Below are 24,191 nucleotides of genomic sequence, written 5' to 3'. Positions count from 1 at the left end.
AAAATTAGAACTCTAATACTGACTCTTCCACATTCTCATGTGATTCCCAAACACAGAAAGGCAATTAATCAGTGGTCAAAACTCTATCTTAGAGGTAGCCACAGTTCAATAATGTGTAAAAATGTACTGACCTCCACAACTAAATGCTTTAGGAGAAAACATTATGATTCTGTGAGCATAAGACAGGAGGAAAATGCTACAGTATCTGAAAAACAAAGATTCAAAGCAAACTGATACTTTCCTGACTCCGGTGTTTCGATGGTTCGCGAAATACCCTGAACGTACGAGAGAAGTATATACAGAAGATGCAGCTAGTGGTACATTCTTTCAAGGGCCTGGTACTATTGTAACAGCAAAGCACCATTTAGTTGGTCAGCGTCCTGTCACGGATCCTGGAAACATAATTCCTGAATGTATGTTCCAGCTCTACCACTAACAAGTAATGTAACCTTGGGCGGGTAACTCTTTCTGAGCCTCAGTTTCCTCATCTAAAAACAAAATAAGATTCCCTGTGCTGCCTGATCTACTGAAATGTTGGGAGAATCAAATGAGATAGTCTATGTGGAAATGCTTTGGGGACTGTGAATTCCGTACATAAAACAAACTGTGTTTCAAACGTCAAGTCCTGGATGCTGACCACATCAAGTGGCTGTTTGTGTCTCCTATGTGGCCAGCACCCTGGTCAATCCTCTCCAGACTCCAGCAGCAGCCCAGAGTCCAGCCCTCCCTGGTAGATGCATCTGTATCCACTGGCATGTACTACTCCCTAAGCCCTCCTGTAAGTTTGCAGCACATTTCTACAGATAATGGGGTATGGAATATTACCAGTATCAGATACACTTAAGTATTTTTGGATTAAGGCTCTAAATCAGAAGACCCCTGTAAAAAGCAGAATGCCAAAACCGAGAACAAACGTGAATTAATGCTCTACATGCAACGAGTGCTTTGAGATCTTGAAATGGCACATTTTATTTCAACAGAAAAAGAGATGGATTTCAAAACCTTACACAAAACGACCTGGACTGGATTAACAGGGTGGAGGCTCTACCAAAGGGCCATCCATCTCCCCTCTGAAGTCAGCTCCTCTGCCTGCTCTGAGAGCTTCCAGGGGAGAGAAACCGTGCAGAGAAGAGAACGTGTGGGTCTCTCTCCGTCAGCAGAGTTATGAATAGAACTACTTCAATACATGGAAAATAAAACTGGCTTTCATTATAAACCAACCAAATGGTTTATTTTCAATATCGAGTAACACAGAAATTAGATCTGAAAAAATCCCATTAAGTCATGGTCCTGTTCCCCTGCCAAGTCAGGATTGTTATCTGCAGTATATTTCTACTTACACGGATCTACTAGAGCCTTTGCTAATTTCTCCCTTCCCTGGGAGCTTACTTCCCCTTCCCGTAGATGACTGCACTCACAGGCTTGGCTGCTCTTTGTCAGCGTAGCAGAACAAGAGAGGGCTCAGGCTCCGGGCCAGCTCATGCTCCTCAAACTGGCCTGCAGCATCCATTCTTGCATTGTCCTGTCTGAAGATCAGTGGGAGCCCTTTAGGAAGGAGGGGGAAAGTTTCTATCAATCCCAGCCGGTGTACCCAAGACACATACAAATACTAAAAGGAAAAAAAAATTATCAAGGGGGAAGATGGTGAAAACTGAATTTATTTAGTGGGCTTGCTCAGTCGTTGTCCAAAAGGCCAGTCTTGACCATGATGAAGCACTTCTTATGGAAACAGGAAAGGTTTAGCAGCTTACGCTGTTGAGGTAATCTGTTTGCATTGGCTCCATTTAGTTAGCTGAGCAGATAAAGCTGAATTCCCACGACCAACTCCAAAGGCCTACTCGAGCATCCTCTGTACATACCTGTTTTGTTAATCAACCAATACGGAGCCGAAATGAAGATCTTTAAAGATCCTTCCGCTCGACACACGATCCGGATGGTGAGGTTCAGCTGCCGCCGGTTGATGTCGTAGAGCCTCATTCTTACCATATAGTTTTGGGTTCCAGGTGGAATAAGCAATTCTTTACAGAGTGGAAAATTTTCCAATGACACCCCTAAAGAAGATACAAGCTATTGTCTTTCAGAGTTCTCACTTTAGTTTGTCAAAACAGTCCACAGCCAAACTGAATTGGATTGCTCTGGAAAAATCAATAACCACGTATTCAACTGGCAAAAATCTCATGAGAATGGCCACCTTCCTTTAGCTGGGGTGAGAATAAATATGGTCTAGAAGTCACACTAGGGAGTCTGAACTGCATAATAATTCGAAGAATGAAAGTACCCAAAGGTTATCAATAACAGCTCCGGTATTAAGAGTTTACTATACATCAGGCCTTCAGCTGGGTGCCTGAAACCCAGTAAAGGCAAGTAGAGAGTAAGAGTTAAGGTTTTCTGCAGTCTCCCTGACTGGCTTCAAATTCCCAGTCTGTCCTCACAGCTGCGTGATGTGTGGCAAGCCATTTAACCTCGCTGTGTCCATCTGCCAAATGGGGATAATAACAGTATCTACTTCTCGGGCTTCTTATTAAAAGTGACGATCCACAGAAAGCACGAGCGTGAAGATAAGGAGCGCTTGGTGTGCAGGAAGTGATGAGGGGGGTGGGGGGAGGACATTTCCATTCCATACAGGGGCTCAATAAATATTTGTTGAAGAAATAATAAATGTCAGAACAAAGACCTATTTTCTTTAAAACAGACAACTAGAATTGCACTGTTTTTCTTTTCTAAATTAAGCTCAAGGATTTACATATTCAAAAATGTAAGCTTATCACTGGGGGACACATTGCTGAAGTTCAGTGAGTTTCAGGATCCTCATCAGTAAAATGGGGAAAACAGCTGTCCCTCTGCCTGAAACATCCATTGTTGTGAAGATCAAATGAGATGATATTATGAAATCACAAAACTGTGAAAAGGTAAATATCTAAGTCCTTATTATTTCAACATGTCTACAACAGCCTTAAAGAAACTTACTTCCTGTCCCAAATCCAGAAGTACCATGTTGCTACAAGTGCTACAAATATGATAATGACCCTCTCCCTTGACTTCATTCATCCCTACAAATGAAATTACTTGATACATTAACTATTCCAAACCTCAATGTCTTCATCAGTAAAATGGGACAAATAACTATTGCTGTAAGGATTATATAAGATCAAGTATATGAAGGTATTTGACATACTGCCTGAAGTACACAGTACATGCTTACCTAACGTTTTTCCCTTTTGTGAAAAGAGAAGAGACATATGATTTTGCTCATTCTACAGCTGGTAAAAAGCACGGTTTGAAAAGATGAAATGACTTCCTTTACTCACACATCAAGTGAGCAACGTAAGAAAAAAGGCTGTGTTGGGGCTTCCCTGGTGGCGCAGTGGTTAAGAATCCGCCTGCCAATGCAGGGGACAAGGGTTTGAGCCCTGGACCAAGAGGATCCCACATGCCGTGAAGCAACTGGGCCTGTGCGCCACAACTGCTGAGCCTGAGCTCTGGAGCCCACAAGCCACAACTACTGAGCTCTCATGCCATAGCTACTGAAGACTGTGTACCTAGATCCTGTGCTCTGCCGCGGGAGAGGCCACCGCAATGAGAAGCCCACACACCGCAACGAGGAGTGGCCCCCGGTCGCCATAACTAGAGAAAGCCCACGTGCACAGCAGCGAAGACCCAACGCAGCCAAAAATATAAATAAATAAATTTATTTAAAAAAAAAAAAAAAAGGCTGTGTTGAGTGCTTGCTCTGTAAATCTTTTAGTTTTGTTCGGATTTTTTGTTTCGATGATTTTCTACATTAGAAGTTTTGTTTTTCTTTTTTTAACTGCATAAATCCTTTGAGCTGGCTTATTGAGGTATTATATGTGCTACAATTTCTCTAAAATTTTCCCAAATAGTCACAAAACATCCACTGACACATTCACAGAATTATTACAGATAATTATTTGACTAAATCTTTACCCAGTTCAATGTTCTGGGAGGTATCAGCTGTGTGGAGAGCCGCCTCCTTGCCAGGTTTCAGTGTCCCATTAATGGGCATTCCTTTAATGTAAAAATCAAGTTCACAAGGTAGCAAGTTGCAGATTACCACTGTCGGCAGGAGATATATGGTATGCCCAGGCTGTCTGAAAATCTGTTTTGCACTGTCAGAAAATATGTTGGAGGGCATATAATCTGGATAATTCTCTTTCTTTATGGCCACACAAAACCTATGACGACAAAATGGTGTAAAAATCATCAGCTTGAATGAAGAGCTTGAATTTTTTTCTCCTTAGCCAAGTATGAGACAGGATAACATTAAAATGGTGCAATAATTTAGTAAGATATTTGCAGTTTTCAATCTAAACACATTCACTAAGGCATAATCAAATGACAATAAAACGTACAGATTTTAAATGTTCCGTCTGATGAATTTTGACAATTATAGACACCTCTATAACCATCACCCAAAACCAATTACAGAATATTTCTCTCACTCCAGAAAGTTCCATCATATCCCTTTCCAATCAATATCCTCTCCCATCATTCAAGCAACCACTTTCTGATTTATCATTATAAATTAGTTGTGCCTGTTCTTGAACTGCATATAAATGGAATAATACAATATGTACAACTCTTTGTGTCTGGGTTTTTTTTGCATAACATTAAGTTTCAACAACATTCAGCCATGTTGTTGTATGCATCAGTATTTCATATGCCAATGTGTGAATATACCATTTTGTAAAAATTCATTATCCTGTTGATAACCAATTGGGTTGTATCTCCAGATCAATTTAGCGAGAATGGAAATCCTAACAATACTTGAGTCTTCCAATCCGTGAACGTGGTTATATCTTTCCACTTAGTTATTAGGTTTTCTTTAATATCACTCAGCAAGGTTTTGTAATTTTTAGGGTAAAAGACTGATACATCATTCCTTAGACTGATTCCTGAATAATTAAAAATTTTTGGTGCTATTGTAAATGGTGTTTTTAAATCACATTTTTCAATTGTTCATGGCTAGAATATAAGCATATAATTATTGATTTCTATAGGTTGATCTTGAATCCGGAAATCTTGATAAATTTGTTAGGTCTCATGCTTTTTTAAAAAAAATTTATTAATTTTCAAATGTTAAGCTAATCTTAACTGGGATAAGCCACACTTGCTGGAAGCTATTTGGTAGTATTTTGTTAAGAATTTTTGCATCTCTTCATGGGGGAATACTGGTTTGTAGCTTTTTTTTTTTTTTTTTTTTTGCTGTACGCGGGCCTCTCACTGCTGTGGCCTCTCCCGTTGCGGAGCACAGGCTCCGGACGCACAGGCTCCGCGGCCATGGCTCGCGGGCCCAGCCGCTCCGTGGCATGTGGGATCTTCCAGGATCGGGGCACGAACCCGTGTCCCCTGCATTGGCAGGCGGACTCTCAACCACTGCGCCACCAGGGAAGCCCTGTAGCTTTTTTTTTTTGATAATAATTGTATCAGTTTTGGTATCAGGGGTATGCTGGCCCCGTAAAATGAGTCAGAACTATTCCCTCCTCCCCTACTTTCTGAAAGCGTCTGCAAAGAGCTGGTATGATTTTCTCCTTAAACATCTGGTAGAATTCACTAATGAAGTTATATGGTCCTAGAATGTTCTTTGTGTGAAGGTATTTTATTATAAATTAAATTTCTTTAATAGATATTGGGCCATTTGGATTTTTTGTTTCTTCTTTGTGTTACTTTAGGTAATCTGTGTTTTTCAAGAAATTTGTCATTCCAGTGTGGAATTTATTTGTATAAAATTGTTCATACAACTCCTTTTAATCCTTTTAATATCTGTAGGATCTATAATAATTCTCCATTTTTCACTCCTTATATGCTAATCTGTGTTTTCTCGCTTTTCATCATGATTGGTCTTATTAGAGGTTTATCAAATCTATGAATCCTTTCAAAAAGCCAGTTTTGACATTGTTGATTTTTCCTATTGTTTGTTTTCTACTTCATTGATTTCCATACTTATTTTCTTTTTCTCTTCCTATTTCTTTGTGTTTAATTTATTCTTCTACCTTAAGGTAGAAGTTTACATCAGTGATTTTACAACTTCCTTATTTTCTAATGTGAGCATTAAAAGCTATACATTTCCCTTCAGAACTGCTTTTGCTGCAACTCCTACATTTTAATATGTCCAGTTTTTATTATTATTCACTTTGAAATATCTCCTTTATGATGTCTTTTTGACCATGGGTTGTTTAGAAATGCATTGTTTAATTTTCAAATATTTGGGGGTTTTGTAAGCATCTTCTTGTTTTGGTTTCTAGTTTAATACTATTATAATGATGAAATACATTGTGTAGGGTTTCAATTCTCTAATATTTATTGATCTTATGGCCCAGTAGATGGTCTCTCCTGATGAATGTTCCACACATACTTGAAATGAATGTGCAATCTGGAATTGCTGGTTACAGTGCTTTATAAATGCCCATTGTGACAAGCTGGTTGACAGCACTGTTCAAATCTGTTTATATTTTTATTGTTTTTGTTGGTTTGTTTTATAAATTACTGACAGGGAAGCGTTAAAGTCACCGACTTTGTCTGTGTATTTATCTGTTTCTCCCTTTAGTCTGTCAACAATTGGCAAATCGAAGTAAAGGGTGGAGTGGAATTCTTTACAGCCTGCTTCTACTCCTCTGTCAGTTTAACTAAGTGGATGCCTGTTTTTGCTATAAAGGAAACTAAAGCTGATCATCTCTAATCTAAATAAGTTTAAAGTCTAAGTTTAGAAGGATCTCACAATAGCAATCCAGCATGTTTTCTAACATATGACTTTAGTAACATATTACTTGCACTCTTCAGAAGAGGAAACAGGAGTCTAAATGATAATATAATTTTGTCAGAGTCCCCATGAAAAGTCAGCACTAGGTGCATGAACCTTCACCCAAATTCCTTTGAGTCATTTGAAAAACTCCCAACCCCAGGATTTTGCTTCCCAATTTAGGAATGGGAACGGGTCATTGTTTTTTCTTCCCTCCCTACATGTCTTCTCTTTATCCTGATGCAGACAGCCCAGTTTCTAATCGTATATGTGTGAGTAGTGGGTTTGTGATTGTTTCTTCCATAAATTGTAGGTAAGTAACAGCCACGCTCGCGCCCACGGTTAACCCCTGAATTCGTACGAACCTAACACTCAGGGAATAAAAGAACTTAAGGAATAAGAACTTTAGGGCTGGGCTTCCCTGGTGGCGCAGTGGTTGGGAGTCCGCCTGCCGATGCAGGGGACACGGGTTCGTGCCCCGGTCTGGGAAGGTCCCACATGCCGCGGAGCGGCTGGGCCCGTGAGCCATGGCCGCTGAGCCTGTGTATCCGGGGCCTGTGCTCCGCGACGGGAGAGGCCACAACAGTGAGAGGCCCGCATACCGCAAAAAAAAAAAAAAAAAAAAAAAAGAACTTTAGGGCTTTAAATAAGCACAACTGAATTACTGAGGGTCGTTAGAGAAAGAATGAAGAAAAAATGGCAAAATACACGTCACTGCTGTGCCACACATACCTGAAGAATCGGCTTTTTTCCGCATCCATAGAGTGGCACTCTCGTTTGCTGCTACTAACCTCTGCAGTCTTCACTACATTGGTCCAGTGAATAGGAGCCTTACAGAAAAACACACCCAGTCCTTTGGGCCGGGCCTGTAGCCGCCAAGAAGTGAGGTGTAAAGGCACGGCAAATGAATCACCTGGCATGATGGCGGGAAGGACCACGGGCTCTGCCACAGAAACACAGGTTAGCAGTTTCAGGAGTGGTTGCCCACCCCAAAGTCCATCTAGGGTAAAAGAAGGGCAATGTCAAAACTTACTGTCTGGAGCCGATGGGCTGTCCAGTCTTAGTTCCATGGGCGTCTCAAGTCTGTTCTTCACAATGAGGGCTGATCGGACAGTGATCACTTTCCGAGCACTGCCTTCCATGGTCACTGCAAAGACGACCCGGACAGGTGGGAGTGAAGAGAACTGTGAAAAAGAGAGAAGTAATAAAGAGTTTAGCTGTGCTTTTGAAAAACACGCAGAATACGATAATACCGACCAGGATGCCTACATCTAAAGCATCTTATTATTACTATAGCTCTTCAGTGAAATGAGTCATTAAGCCCTAAAACCACTCCACTTTAATAGGAGTGAATATCCTCTAAATACTCACCACAGGAACAGCCAATTCTGAAGAGTTGTTTGTATTGGTATGCCTTTCACAGGAAAAATAACTTTTTTTTCTAAATGTCATAAAATTTACTCGACATGCCCATACACTATTTGTTGACATGCCTATAAAAACCCAACATTTGTATATCAAAGAACTTTAAAAACAAACTTCTTCTTCACAATAATTTTCTAAGTTCTGTTCAATAATCACTCTTTTTCTGAACGACACCAAGAAACTCAAGATACTGGAGGGAAATCATTTACTTATGGTCTTGGTTGGATGCAGCCACTACTCTCTTTTTGCGTAAGTTCAGTCACATTTTCAAAACACATTTTGTACTGCTACCATGGGCCAGGAAGTTAGCAATTTTTTTAAGTATAAAATTCCACATTAGGTATACCAAAGAGAAGGTTTCTAAAACTATTATTCTAAGTATCCAGAACATATTGATACTGCTTGTTTATTGGAGAAACAAATGACACAACATCCAAGCTTTCCACACTGGCAGTTTTTTCATTAAAGCAAACAGTATGTGGGGCTTCCCTGGTGGCGCAGTGGTTGAGAGTCCGCCTGCCGATGCAGGGGACACGGGTTCGTGCCCCGGTCCGGGAAGATTCCACATGCCGTGGAGCAGCTAGGCCCGTGAGCCATGGCCGCTGAGCCTGCGCGTCCGGAGCCTGTGCTCCGCAACGGGAGAGGCCACAGCAGTGAGAGGCCCGCGTACCGCAATCAATCAATCAATCAATAAGCAAACAGTATGTGAAAACCAACCTAATAAACAATCAAATGACAAGCTTCATGTTTTGAACAAAAGCTTCTAGAAAGTCCCAATGAAAAGGCAAAGTACAGTCTTCTAGGGTGTTATTAGAGGGACACAATCATCACCAAAGCTTCCAGTGACCCAGCCCAGTAAAGCCCCAGGAGAGCCAAGGCCCAATAACAATTGTTTTAAATCTTGATCTTGTTGCCTCTAAGCTTATCTGAAATTTCACATTTTAAAACTTATTAGCCTCAGAGAAAAGAAATTATAAGCAAAAACCTCAAAAAAGCATTTTAATGTCATCCTGTGGTAATGTTTCAAAAATCAGATGAGGGAAGAAAAAATCTATTTTTCATTCTTAGTTATTTTCATGACCTTTGGGCCAAAACCTATAAAATATGTATAGCCATACAAAGGTTAATTTATATTTAACTTGGAGAGAAAAGGAGACCTTGGAGTAAAACATTTGCCTTTTGTTCTCCTTCCCTGTAATATTCAGTCTCACATACTAAGTTAGGTGAAAACATTTTCTTGCAAGTTCTTGTAAAAGGAAGGAAATCATTAATAGAAAAGGAAAAAAGTCCAGTGGTCATCAAGAACTATGTGTGTAAACACAGTAACACAGGAAAATCATACTCACATAAACCTGGGGATGGATAATATTTGTCCTACTGCTTGGGCTGCCAATCTAAGAAAGATTCCAAAAGTCAGAGATTCAGTACAGACCTCAGATAACAGTCATCGTTAAATTCAATGACAATATAAGTTGCTTGAAAAGGTGGTTTTATAAATACTCTTAGGTAAAGTATGTTCTACTATGAAAAGAAAACATCTTGGAAAAAATGGGAACAGCAATATTCATTTTACAACCATTCAGTATATACAAAATTTCTCCAGAATGCATCAGTAAAATAGAAAGGTATCTCTCGGGGGGAATTAGTCCTTTTATTACTGGACGTGAACTTAGGCAGAAAAGTAACTTTGAAAGAAAGTTTCTTTTTCTAAGAAACTTGGGGCGCAAGAGACGAACAATGAAAAGAACAGTGTCCTCCAAGAATATATTTCATGAAGCAGCAAGCATGAGGAAGGCTACAATATCTCTGCAAATCTGTGCTTTCCTATTCATCACTGGCTACTCAAAACTGAGCACAGTTTCCCCATGAAGTACACCCCATGAGTATCTGGCAAGAGCACCCGTGGTGGTCGTATCAGCCAGGATGTCAGCCTCTGCCTGCACCTTCTAGTCGGGGATGCCACATTCCCCAAGGCTGGCCCTCCAACCCCTAGAACTATAGGCTGGGGTAAAATCAGGGCAAGGGTGTGTGAGGGAATGCACGACCAGAAAACAAACAACAGTGGCCACCTATCTTTATGCCGGAGAGGAGAATTTGGAGACACGGAGCTAGAAGGATCAAGGAACAGCATTATAAAAGCGTAAAGAAGACAGTGTATAAAGGAAGCATAACAATTTGTGAAATAAAGCCAATATATGTTTGGCAAACTCGCAAACTGCCGGTTGGCCCGGGTGAGTATAAAATGGATCTGCACAGGTTGGATAATATGTGTTCATGCCAATCTTAGATCTTGTTTCTCTACTAAAACTGACCACTGGCTGGCTTATCTACATAGTGATTACCAATGCCTATGACTGACCCAAATAATCTTGGGTATTCCTCCTAGGGCTAGGAAAAATGAAGAACTAGAAAATGTCGCTAGAGCAAGGCTACTCCAGGTCTGTCTGATGGCCTGGCTTTAAGGGGGTGTGGCTAGGGCACAATCCTGCCACTGAACACGCTTTCCACAGCCGCGCACCGTAGAGGAAGAGGAATTCTTATCTGGCGCAGCGTATCGGAAAAAGGTCCCGACTTTGTCCACTGACACTGGGCTCACTTGCTCCCAGCCATTCACTCTCACTTGCAGTTGATGGATCCGGAGGTCATGGGTGTGTCTGTCAGGCAGAACACAGAAAAAGACATTAAGCACAATCCTATCCAGGGAAGAGAAGTAGAAGCAGAGCCTGAAATCGGATTTACTATATAATGACATAAAAACCCAGTTGTCTAAATAAGCCTTTCGGTGATTACCTAATGCAAGGGAAATCAAGAGGATATTTTAACTGAGTCTTACACTTAAAACAAAACTGCAAGGTCTATAAAGCCTGAGCAAGAGTGGCATCTGCCCTCCCTTTATACAAACCACGTGAATCCTGTGAACTAGCTCAGGTCTGTCCCCCACCGACCCCTACCTCAAACTTTATGAAATGACATCAGCTAAAAGTGGTTCAGTGGGGTAGCAGAAATGCTGTGCTAGCAATTTAATCACACAACCATACTCTTGGAAATGCCTAAAATGACATTTTCTCCCTGGTTCTTTTGTGGAATCTCCTGCTTCTCTCAGAACCACACTCAGTCGTTGGGCTTTGGTCCTACAAGACTACAGACACGGTAATGAGAGACGGAGCCCGCAGAGTTTCCAGGCTGAAGTGCGCAGCTGAAACTGCAGTAGAAGGCAGTGGGCAGGACAGGAGGAACAGGAGGAAACTGCACATTTAATTCTATTTTTAGATTTTGCCTAATTCAAGCCAGAAATGGGGAAGTGGATTTGAGGCTGACAGGAAGGAAAGGGGGGAGGGAGGCAGGGCGTGGGGGACAGAATGCCAGAGGGGGAAACACCAGAGAAGGCATTTATGTCGATGAATTCCAGCAGGCAGGTGGGACTTGAAATGGGCTACAAAACATAGAAACTAAAACAGAAATGACAGAAAGGCCAACCCCCCTCTGATACAACAGAGGCAGTGCTTACTAAGAAATACAGCGAACAGTTCTATAATTTAGCTTCTCCAGGAACCCTGTAGAACAGAAAAATGCTCACCACTCATCCCCGGAAATTCTAACGTGGCTTCCAGGTACATGTGCCCAGCACAGTGATTTTTTTCTAAACTATTTTTTTGCTGAAAATCACTGGAGGCCCCCAAGTTCAGAACTTGTGCCGCTAGGGAGTAATGTGCGCCAGCGCAGAGCTATACAGAAGGAAGAAGTGCTTGAGGAGCAGGTTTGCACACAAAGAATTAAAGCACCATGAATGCATGTGACCACAGCAGGCTGAAGCCAATGTCTTAAATTTGAGATAATGAGGCTCAAATTCTAAAATCTTAACCTATTCGTTATCCACTGGACAGCCCTTCCACTTAAAAATGTGTGCATATGAAAGAACATTCTATTACATATTTTATGACCTCTCGGTAACTAGACACAACGTTCTTTCACATTTAGTCCCGTCCTCTGGCTGGCGATTTTGAGTGCATCAGTGAGCGGTCTCCCCAGGTGAGTTATTCTCTCCTCCTTAGAATCAGAGTATCTTATCATTATTGGCTCTGCTTCCTGAAACCATCTGCCTGCTAAAAGTGTTGTGGCATATGTGTATCTTAAAATTGAAATCAACATGCTCTGATAACCTTTTAATAATACCATGTCACCACTCCATCATGCAATGAACTGGAGGGTTATGATCTGTCTATGCTTCAACCGAATTAGTTACATGGAACACACCCGTTATCACCTCACATGTCAAATAAAGGGATGATTAATGGAAAGAAGTGTATTTCCAAGATGGTCATTATAGTTTTTAAAAGGAAACACTGATTTTCTAAATACCTTTTAAAAATAAAACATTAAAGTCATTAACAAAGGAAAGTGAAAAGGCAAAACACCAGGGACAAATATTTTTTTCTTTCCTTTGAGGCAAAGAGTAAACCATGCCTTACCTGTGCCTTAGCTTCCCTCTCGCTTCAAATTCAAAGGGAAGCTCTTCTCCCGTGAGGACTTCCCGCCACTCGCTAACACTGTGAGCGTCGTCAAGAAAGGTTCCATTCCCTTCTGGAACCACCCCTGGGCTCCCGCTGTGAGACAGTGCAGCCCTGGAACCAAATCAGACAATACCAGCTAGTCCCCCTTTCTCTCCACCTCCCTCTCACACAGAGCTCAGGGCTGGAAGCAGAAACCCTCCCAGAACGCAACTCACGGACAGAACGCCACATAACCTGGCTGCAAAATAGGACCTAGAAGGTCAGTAACTCAAGTTATCTCCATGATCGATCACAACTTCATGACCGAAACTCTAGAAACAGCTAAAAGCTATCACTGCTTAGTCACTTGCCACCAGCAGCAGAGTCTGGTACACGGAGGGTGATGTAAACTAGTCATGACTTTTAACAGTAGTATTTAAGTGACTATCTAGAATTTAACAGACCTGAATTGTTTTTAAAAAACAAAGATGTCTCCTCTAGAGCATTCTCATACTTGGTGGAGGTGGGAGAAATACGGTCTCAAATCAGCTGATTCTGTTACTCATTTCATACACTTTATTACCTAAACTGGAAAGATCAGCCTGCATTTGGAAAGTTGAGCAGGCAGAAATTTGTCAGAGAACGTTCTCACTTGGCTTAGGTAGACTCTCATTTGTTCTCCTAACTCCACCCAGTTCTATCTGGACTCAAGTGCGTTTTAGGTTTGGAAGATAATTTGGGGTGGGGGGGGAGGGGATATGAGAGGTGTTTTCAAGCCCTTCTGGAAGAAGAATGGGCAAAACATTTGGCTTAATAACCATATACAGCTTGTTTTAAAAGGGGGAGTAGAATGGGGACCGAACAGAAAGGGTGGAATGACTTTTGTTTCACATCCTTAATTTGCTCAACTTTTACTTTAAAAACAAATGGATACCAGGATCAAGATCACAATTTGGATACTTCAGACTCAAGACCTACTTCTCGGACTACAGACTCTACATAGAACCAGAACCTCCAACATAAACCTCAGCAAGACAGGAAGCTATTGATTCAAATACAATCAATCCCAAGAGCCTCAGGGAGGCCCCACCTTACTCTGCTGGGCTGGTACACAGGAGCCTTTGGTGGTAGAGACGGCTCTAGGTGACAGATTCAGTGTTCCTTACCTGGTGGGCGTGGTAGTCAGGGTGGCAAACCACAAAGTGCAGCCCGTGTGATTCCTCAGAGCAAAAGGGACGAATGGCTGCCGGCGTTTTGGGGCCTTCATCTCTGCTGTGAGCAAACAGAAGGCCGTCAGCATGTGCCCTGGTCTGTGCGGCAGAGACCCTCCCCATACCTGGAGACAGTGCCCAAAATTGGCTCTGTGCAAAGGAGCTGAAGGTGGAGAGGAAAAACAGGAACCACCACAGGTGTGTGGACAGGCCAAGTGGGATGTCTCCATGTATTCTGCCGCCTGCTACGAGATGACTCGGTCCCCCTGACAACTGACTGTGATGTGTCACGACTCTCACCCCACAATTCTCCCGCAACTCTTATGGGCCTTATCTCAGAAAAGGGCATCAGACCTAATACGGCTGGCATCAGCAAAGAAAGAGAAATGGACCCCCACTACTCCCAAGAAATACAGTCTAAATGGACAACCTAAATTGCGGCAAGATAGATCACGTGTACTTGTATCACTTTGTCCAAAACACTGGTACTTTAAGGAAGCCTCCTTTTATATAAGAGTTACACTTGAGTCATATTATACATATTATAACAAAATGAAAACATTCTTTCCTATTCTCTTACATAAATAGTTGTGGGTTTTCCTCCCTGGAAGATCAAAAATATACTACCCCAAAGCTATTTACATAAAATTTTTAGCTCATTTTTCCCCACAGGTATCACCACCATCTGCTATCAGGTGGGGACTACGGAGACTACAAGAGGAGCGCAAAATATGATTTCCTTCACAAAACAGCTTCTCATCAGGGAAACTGGAAAGAAACACTGATCAATACAAGACTGTAAGTAATCAAATTTTAGGGAGAGTTTGACCTGACTCTAAACACTGCAAGCAGTCAGAGGGGAGGCTGAGGAAGGCTCTCCGGTGCCCAGGCTGCCCAGGGGGCTGCCCGGGGACCCGCCCGCCGCAGAGGCCCCAGGCTCCTTCCAGGGTCTGCATTTCCTCTGCTGGCCACACAGAGAAAGAGGGAGATGGCAGCAGGAACCACCAAGGAAGCAGCAACCCAGTGCCGGGAGCCTCCTGGCTGATGTGCTCAACGACACCACATGCCCCACCAACAGAAAAGGGCGAGGCCCAGCCTTGCTGTGTGTCTGGCTTTAAAGCACAAAGACAGCCCGAGAAAGACCGGCACCCAAATGGTCTGCAGCTGTGGAGAAAATGACATCTAGAGGTGACTGCAATCGCCAACTAAGAACGCTATAGCAATTCAATTCGTCTTCCAGGACCGCATGTTTCCTGCCAGTGAAACGAAGAAGGCAAATTGCACCAGGGCCTGCCTCTCCCACTCCTCGAGAACAGCACAGGGCAATATCGTAAGTCAGCGTCATGTCTTTCAAAAAGTAATCACATTTTTGTTTTCCCTTTGTAGCTTCTAAAGTTTTCAGAAGTTAGTGCTCTGAACACTGCACAACAAGCCACCTCAGGTTAAGGCAAGTTCTGTTTTGGTAAGAACAACAGCTCAGGGGTGTCTAGATAAATGAGTAGTCTCCAGCGTGTTCCCACAATTTTGTGATTAGCTTTTAGAGACACCCCAAATACCTATAATCTCTGCCTAGAATATGCCCATTTCTCATCCCAATGGCCTCACTTAGTTTCCAAGGTTTGCTTTAAAAAAAAAAAATTAGTGTTCATCAAGTTGAAAATTAAGGAGTAGCTGTGAGGCTGCGGACAAGAGCAGAGGGGGAGTAAAAAATTTCAGAGCTGTCAGCAGGGTAAACGGTGCTCACTGTGGCACCTTGAAAGGCACCTCCCTCTCCCTAAGCGAGAGAGCTGCTCTGCTTTATTACAGGAGATAAAGGGCCCAGGAGGAAAAGAAGCCAGATGTGCTTTCATATCCCACTGTGAGCCAGACTCAAAGTTTCCATTTGCAAATTAGATTTAAAAAGAACAGGTGGCAAACGGCTTTGATCACATTGTAACACAGAATAAAGTGCTAGGAATCCATATAAAGACATTCACGAGTGTATTGCTTTGGAATTAAGTAGCCTGGGTAGGCACACTGCTAAGGTCCCCAAGCTTCTTGTGTGGATTACACATACCAGCAGAGACCTCAGCAACCTGCCTCTCTGAGGATAAAAATACACGGAGTGCTCACAAATCCAAACTCAACACCAGGGGACAGATCTGACATCTTCCACACTAGGGTCCAAATCAACTGTGTACCTGCCTTGGGCACAGCACCAGAGAATAAAATCCCCAAGTCTGGACTTCCCTGGTGGCGCAGTGGTTAAGAATCCGCCTGCCAACGCAGGGGACATGGGTTCGAGCCCTGGTCCGGGAAGATCCCACATGCCACGGAGCAACTAAGCCCGTGTGCCACAACTGCTGAGCCTGCGAGCCACAACTACTGAGCCCACGTGCCACAACTACTGAAGCCCCTGCGCCTAGAGCCCATGCTCCGCAACAAGAGAAGCCACCGCAGTGAGAAGCCCGCGCACTACAACAAGGAGTAGCCCCCGCTCGCCGCAACTAGAGAAAAGCCCGCACACAACAACGAAGACCCAATACAGTCAAAAATAAATTAATTGGGCTTCCCTGGTGGTGCAGTGGTTGAGAGTCCACCTGCCGATGCGGGGGACACGGGTTCGTGCCCCTGTCCAGGAGGATCCCACATGCCGCGGAGCGGCTGGGCCCGTGAGCCATGGCCGCTGAGCCTGTGCGTCCGGAGCCTGTGCTCCGCAACGGGAGAGGCCACAACAGTGAGAGGCCCGCATACCGCAAAAAAATAATAATAATAATTAATTAATTATTAATTAATAATAATAAAAAAACTTTAAAAAAAAAAGAACTCCCCAAGTCCACCAAAGAGAACAGTATTCATTGGTGGCCTCAGAAAACCTCCTCTAATGACCACACCTAATTGGTTCATAGGCTGAAAGAACCCCAAGCTCCTCATGTCCAAGTTCAGCTTAAATGGCTCCGCCTGAGGAATGTCTGCCCCTGCGGATTTGCTTCCCAGGGCAATGTGGCCATTATAAACAGTGCGGGTTCTTATGCTATGTAAGCAGCTCAGACTATCAGAAAGGACCTGGCTTGTAAATCATGAGAAATAGATTAAAGTCCCAGGTCTGCTACTAGCCAGTCATGTGAATGGAGGCAAGTTACTTAGTTTCTCTGAGCTTCTGTCCCCATGCTAAAAAGGAATAATGCTTCGCTTAGCCTGAAAGATGAAATAACAGATATAGAAAAGCTGAGAAGTATAAATCCATGGATCCTGGGCCTTGTGAGCCCTCCCCATGAACACCCATCCTGGGAAAACCTTTCAGAAAAAAACCATAATACTGCCCCCACACATTAATATCCCTGCTCTGAACTTCTAGTAGAGGAAGCTCAAAAGGCCCTTTTTACAAAATATACCATGACCCGGGATCTGGTGGTGTTAGCCAAGCATAAACATAAATCATTCAAATTAAACTGCACTCCTTCAAACAAATGAAGAACTGAACATCTTGGGATTCTAATTCCTTGATGTTTATGATGTTTTCCTCTCGTATTTACTTACCAGTCAAATTCTCAAGGAACCTTAAAGGATCAGAGATACAAACAAAGAACATTCTCTTTTCTACCTCCTAAGAACCTCAATTCATTTCTAAAGAAATTAAGATTTGTGTCTAAGTAATTATTTACTGGAAATTCTTTTCTTAGCTCTATTCCTGATCTTTATAGCTCCTATTCCACCAGCCCCTTGCATTACCATAAGAATAACATTCACTGAGTAATCTATAAACAAAGACTTGTAGCACTGCTTGATGGAGGATGGTTTTCTTCCATTCATTTGCTTTTCAGTGTGAGACATCACCTCTAACTGACATTGGATGTTTCTGCATCATTCACTGTGAAGTTGATTCCATTTCCAGTAAGGGTTAAAGCAGATGGAAGAGACAGAATAAGAATCAGCACATCACTTCCTTCTGATATAAGATGCCACTTTGTCCATTAGTTGGAAATGATCTTTCCTGTTACTAAAGCAAAGTGTTCACAACTGGGTATACCCCCATTCAGGTCCCATATTCACAGAAAATCGATGTACAAGGCAGTTCTTAAAACAGGAAAATAAAGCAAGCCCTCGCTTGGCTATACTGTACCTCTAGCATAGATCTGGTGCTCTAGGTTAGTCAGACTGGCTGTACTCCTAGTTCTAAGGTAGACAAGGGGGAGGCCTGGTAGACAGGAGAGACAATGTTAGAGCATAAGAAACAATATAGTGAAAAAGAAGACTCATCTCCAAAACATAAGCACAAATAGAGTACATTACAAAAATAGCAAGCATCATGCACTTACAGGCTCATTCCTTTAGTGACTACTAAGAGCTAAGGAGGTACTTGACAAGGTGAGCAAGACAGTTTTTATGCTGGCTTTTAATGTGGAGGCTGTGCTAACAGAGCATGCTCCTTCTTTTCACAATCGGGGAAAGAAAATGTACTCACAGTCACTTGAACAGAATGACAAGCCTTTTGAGGATTTTTAATTTAAAGCATGTATGTTCTCACATGGCATAGAAAAGTTACCAAGAGCAATCAGTACAGATTTTAGTGGGAGTTGCTCCATTCCAAATGGAAAAGGCAGTAGCAGTAGAATGCTAATCCCCCCCGGGTCTCAAAAATTCAAGGGAAGGAATCAGTCTGTGTTCCAAGTTTCAACAGCCTCTTCTGAGGAGTTATCTCATGGTATTATTTATATTATACATTAAACATGGAAGCTTTTAGAATTTTTTTTTTTGGTATTTCCACAAAATGTCCTTGAATACAAAACTAATGAACTAATAATTAAGGTGCCATACCATCCAGGTGTACTTGCAGAATCTCAGCCCTTCCTGAACAAAGCCAATAATTATGTCAAAAATGAGGCCATTATTTTCTTTCCCCTGCTAAAGGAACAGTAAGAAATCAGCAGCTCCCTTAGGCTGAATTTCATATTAAGAACCTCTAAGTCAAGGGCTCATTTTGAAGCTGGCCTGAATAAAATACACAAATTTGGGGGGAATGTGACTAAATATTCTTAAATAAGAGCTGAAGGTTTGTGATCAGTTCAACAAGATTCAAACCTCCTGGCTTTCAAAACGAATGCCCGACAATTATTTTAGTAGGCCTAGGAAGAGAATACAATCCCATCTGCTATTCTACCATCCAAGAATTCTTAATAAGTAAAGAGGTTTGGAAATTTAGGTATGTTCGTGTATGCCTAATAAAAAAGATATATTACACCTTTATAAGCCTAAGTAACCATAAAGATCTGTAAGTAAATAAAAATCCAGATTTAATTTAGCAGGCATTTAACATAGATAAGGTAGCTTATTAACTATAAAAAAAGAGGAGATGTTAAAATAAAGAGGGAGGGGAGCAGTGGGAGAGCGACAAAAGAAAGCTCCTTCATCAGAATCCTGAAGATTCGGCCTTCCTAGTGTTTGCACTGAGTCTGGATTTAAGATCCCTCTGCATGAATAATGTTTTTAGAAACACATTCTCTAGGACACATTACATATTACAAAGATTATTCAGAGTCTTCTGGGTAGACTACATTACATTCTCTTGACACACAAATTGGGAAGGTTAGAGGAGGAGCCAGAATTGAAGCTGATGATATCTGAAAAGCCCTGGCTCCTAAGCAATGGCCTTGAGACTCAGAAGCAACAGCCTGGGAATAGAGAGCAAGCAGAGCTGACGTGTCCTTGTCCCTCCTCCGAGAAGTACAAGGCAGATAGAAAGTCCATTTATACACCCTGAGGAGAGACTAACCAAATACTTCGTACACTAAGAAAATCCATCTTCCCATGACACGTTTGCAGACCAGATGGAACAGTTAAGTATTCATGAACTATGTGAAGTCCAGCCAAAACTCCCCAAAGAAACCACACTGAAAGAACTGGGGCTGAGTTGAATTTGGATGACAATGGCTTGTGGAACAACTAAGGACCACGCAGTTGGCCATCACAATCTCCCCAGCTCTGAGGAAATGAGAGCTCCATGGCGAAGCATTAAATAAGGAAAGAAAACATTGTTAACAGAGAACACACTGACTCCTCTTTCTTCAAGAGGCTGGGTATTCAATTCTCTTCTACTTTATAGTACAGGGCCCCCCTTTAAGTACTTGCTTCCACGTGGGAGCCTGCCCTCCCTCTCTTCAAGAATATATCCAACCTCTCTGTCTCTAGATTTAGAAAACTGAAAAGATGTTCTTAAAGATCCAGACCAAAAGTCCAATCAATTAAAATGTTCTGATGAGTAAAACACAAACTGACCAATGGCCACTCCTGATGCATCTCCAGGTGCCCCAGTTCACATTGCCACATGACCAGAACTTAGGAATTGCATACTGCAGGTCCTTCCTCTCCCGCAATGGTGAAATTAGAGCTCATATTAGGAGTTCAGCGTTTTGTGCCAGAAAAAACGTCCCTTCCAAAGACTAAAACAGAACTACAGAAGACAGAATTTCCTGTAGGTTTTTCCATAGAAAATGATGGTTCTATTGGAATTTCTCAATGAAACATGGCTCTGTAGGTCAAAGGTGATTTAGTCAAACATTTGTAGAGAAAAATCTTACTTTGTCCAAAGCATGGAGGATCCACTGAAGAGCCCATCCAGTCTTCTGATGTGGTTGAATCTATTTCCTTGTCCTGTTTACAGTAATCTGCCATCCACGATTCCTTGGTACTTACATATTGATCTAGAAAAAAGTCCCCAAAGATAATTAAGAACAGAAGTAGAAAGGATTGGGTGTTCAAGTCAGATGACTTCAATTCAGCAAAACAAGCTTTAATCGAATGCCTGACTAAATGCTAGGCACCACACTAGATTCTGAGAAAGCTGGTCCCCTGAAGAACCTCATATTCCACTGGAAGAAATTAACATTAACAAAACAACCATCATCACAAAACTATCCCACAATGTGAAAGGAGCTAAAACAAAGATACAAATAAAATGCTATGGGAGCGCATAACAGGGGAAGATTTATTCTGCTTTGGCAGAAGTGGAAGAATACACACCAAAGCACATGGCAATCTTCAGAGGTAAGGACCTTTGTTCGGGGTCTTGAAGAATAGGTAGGGTTACCAATAGGGTTAGGGACACAGGGAAATTCCAGGCAGAGAGAACAGCATATGCAAAGACTTCAAGACATGAAAGTACATGGCACACTTAGGGAACACTGAATACTTCGGTGTGACTTGGTACAACATACTGGGGTACAGGGACATAGCAAAGAAGTCTAGAAAAGAGGACAACTTGCTTTGTGAAGGGCATGCCATGCCACGCTAAGGGGCAGGGTTTGGAGACAGAAAGACCAGTTGGGAGGCTATTTAAAAAACCACCAAACTCAGGAGGCTGAAATCCAGCTGACAACTGTCCAGGAGTGGTTTTACTTTTTTGAGAGAAGAATTATAACGGGAAGAGCAAAATAATTACACATCACACTTGGATAAAGACCTTTTATACTAATTAAAGCACTACATTTTTAATTTATTTTTTAATTTAATTTTTATTGGAGTATAGTTGCTTTACAATGTTGTGTTAGTTTCTACTATACAGCAAAGTGAATCAGCTATACATATACACACATCTCCTCTTTTTTGGGATTCCTTCCCACTCAGCCATAAAAAGGAATGAAATTGGGTCATTTATAAGTACTACACTTTTTTTTTTTTTTTTTTGCAGTACGCGGGCCTCTCACTGCTGTGGCCTCTCCCGTCGCGGAACACAGGCTCCGGACACGCAGGCTCAGCGGCCATGGCTCACGGGCCCAGCCACTCTGCGGCATGTGGGATCCTCCCGGACCGGGGCACGAACCCGTGTCCCCTGCATCGGCAGGCGGACTCTCAACGACTGCGCCACCAGGGAAGCCCAAGTACTATACTTTTTAAAACAAGAATGGTTAGTTTCTGTTTTTCAGCTCCAATATTTCACTACAGAAATGATATTTATTTAAACACTAAGAGGTCACAGCAATGTTTCTGGGTTTCAGCACAGTTTTAGGAATAAGGAATTAAAGCTTTAAAAAAAAAACAGTTTTGCCACTGATAAGAATGCTTTTTGGAAGATATTTTTAATTAGATACTCATCAGAAATATCAATAGAACTCTTATGAGGTTAGCTCTCGTTTACTGTAGCTTTTCAAAGAAGAGTCCCAAACTTTATCTAAACTTCCAGATGAACAGATTATATAAGAAATAACATGGGGACCAAAATAATATGGAAGAATCATGAAATCAATTTACTATTACGTTGGTGAAATTAATGAAATGGGTAAAGGTAAAACAGTGGTTTCAAAATCTGGGGATCAATAAACTTACAGTCTCATTTCACTATACATTCTCTCCATCCTAGTCGGACATGGAATAAGCCAATGAATATTCTCTATGAGCCTCAACCCAACACATACACTGAAGAAAGTCCACAGATTTTCAATATAGTATGCCCTCCATATCTGTGGGTTTTGCAGCGGATACAGAGGGCCAGCTGTATTCATTGTACTAGGCCATTTTATTACAAGGAACTTGAGCATCCACAGATTTGGGTGGGGGGTGGGTGAGGGGTATGGGGTGTGGTGCTGGAACCAACCCCTTTGGATACTGAGGCACAACTGTAGTTATGTGTTATCTATCACTCAGAGATAACTACCGTGTTACAAAAAATCAGATCCTGTGGATCAGTAACTCAAAGAGTTGAGTATAGTTTTCATGGTGAAAGTAGGCACTACCTGACTATATGATGATGTTACTCTTCTTTTGATATAAAGACAAGTATAGAGACAAGATTCTGACACACTACATCGAATCCCGGAATGTACATTTCAGTGTTGTCAAAGAAACTTTCAGAACACACACCATTAGCTTGGCAACCCTTTAACTCAGTGATTTTCAGAGTTAGGTCAACATGCTACTTGATGGGAAACAGCACAAGCAACCTACCCTGCTACAGACAATCAAAATTATACCTTTTAAGAATTATTCTGTGAACAGTCTGAGAGAAATGAATCTAAACTCACTTCTAGGACATTTAATAAGTCCCAGTGACCAAGCATCATGGGGAGAAAGTTCGTCATGGACATGAATGTTTCCCATGTAGTCTAAGCTCTTGCTTGATCACTGAGAGGATTAATATGGGATGCCACCTCCAGAGCTATGGGTTGAGAAGCAATATGAGGCCAGGTTAGGGTTTATCAGGAAAGCAGCCATGATGAGTAAACTGTCTGGTACGGGCCCAAGTATTTGCTAAACCAGGATTAACAGTCTTCCAGACAAGGGACTTACGCACAGAAAGGTACCAATGTTCTGAAGACAGCTTTCCACTCACCAATTAGTACAGAGGTGATATTGATATCCAAACGGTGTTTGGCCTTGACTTCCAGCTTCAGCCGAGGAGGATGGAGACGACTAGCTGCCTGTTGTTGCCAGGATACAGAGCACGGCCAGGGCTCAATAAATGGCTCCCAGCCTAAAAGAACACAGGAAATAAGACATCTGCTCAGCAGATATCAAGAGTTTACAGGGGAACACCATTCACAAATGCTCAGCAAGGACATACTATAGCTAACAGCTTTCTATTTCCAACTTGATTTCACAATGGAAACACCATCTTTAGCTGCAGGTCACCTTACAAATGTCTGCACTGTCTCAAGGACATGAGTACAAGAGCACACATGCACCCCAACCATGGTCTCCCAGAGGTGGGAGGAAGGAAGGCAGGGGGTATGTGCCCTCTTCTATTTAAGAGCAGGCAGGACCTGTTTTTGATATATTCAAGTAGAAAAAAGTGTCTCAGACTCAGGTTGGAAAAATAGTGTCAGCGGCTGAAGTAACTATTAAATTTGATTACCCTGCTTACATCAAGAACCCATTGGCTGAATAAATTGGTATACTTGAAATTCATTAACTTAAATTTTTCCCAATTTTTATTTTAAAACGTGTCATATGTACAAAAGTTATATATAAACAACATATATGTATGGTTTAAAGAATAAAATCACTGCAAACACTCACGTACTCACTATTCAGCTTAACAGAAAATTGTATGTGCCTTTGGAGCCCCTGAGTACCACTGCCCACCAAACCTCTTCCACCCGACTCCAAGTAACCATTAGCTTGAATTTTTTTTTTTTTTTTTTGCGGTACGTGGGCCTCTCACTGTTGTGGCCTCTCCCATTGCAGAGCACAGGCTCCGGACGCGCAGGCTCAGCGGCCATGGCTCACGGGTCCAGCCGCTCCGCGGCATGTGGGACCCTCCCAGACCGGGGCACGAACCCGTGTCCCCTGCATCGGCAGGCAGACTCTCAACCACTGCGCCACCAGGGAAGCCCT

General features: G+C 42.2%; 1 protein-coding gene across 4 annotated transcripts in view; it reads right to left on the bottom strand.

Moving 5' to 3' along the window:
- VPS13D (vacuolar protein sorting 13 homolog D) overlaps positions 1 to 24,191 on the bottom strand; it is a 247,335-nt gene that overhangs the window by 139,002 nt on the left and 84,142 nt on the right. For 2 of the 4 annotated variants that reach the window (XM_060088992.1, XM_060088994.1), the window contains exons 38-48: positions 23,188 to 23,328; positions 20,441 to 20,563; positions 13,839 to 13,944; positions 12,652 to 12,804; positions 10,701 to 10,836; positions 9,529 to 9,576; positions 7,791 to 7,941; positions 7,490 to 7,700; positions 3,946 to 4,193; positions 1,860 to 2,051; positions 1,419 to 1,545 (exon numbers count right to left, since the gene is read on the bottom strand). In XM_060088992.1, coding sequence (XP_059944975.1) covers positions 1,419 to 1,545; positions 1,860 to 2,051; positions 3,946 to 4,193; positions 7,490 to 7,700; positions 7,791 to 7,941; positions 9,529 to 9,576; positions 10,701 to 10,836; positions 12,652 to 12,804; positions 13,839 to 13,944; positions 20,441 to 20,563; positions 23,188 to 23,328 — 1,636 coding nt within the window. Of the gene's footprint in view, positions 1 to 1,418; positions 1,546 to 1,859; positions 2,052 to 3,945; positions 4,194 to 7,489; positions 7,701 to 7,790; positions 7,942 to 9,528; positions 9,577 to 10,700; positions 10,837 to 12,651; positions 12,805 to 13,838; positions 13,945 to 17,985; positions 18,061 to 20,440; positions 20,564 to 23,187; positions 23,329 to 24,191 lie in introns of all 4 variants that reach the window. The other 2 variants (XM_060088995.1, XM_060088993.1) reach the window with 2 other exon arrangements.

This window comes from Mesoplodon densirostris, chromosome 2, assembly GCF_025265405.1.
Source record: "Mesoplodon densirostris isolate mMesDen1 chromosome 2, mMesDen1 primary haplotype, whole genome shotgun sequence".
In the NCBI taxonomy this organism is placed as follows: Eukaryota; Metazoa; Chordata; class Mammalia; order Artiodactyla; family Ziphiidae; genus Mesoplodon; species Mesoplodon densirostris.
This window is presented reverse-complemented; position numbering and strand designations above follow the sequence as displayed.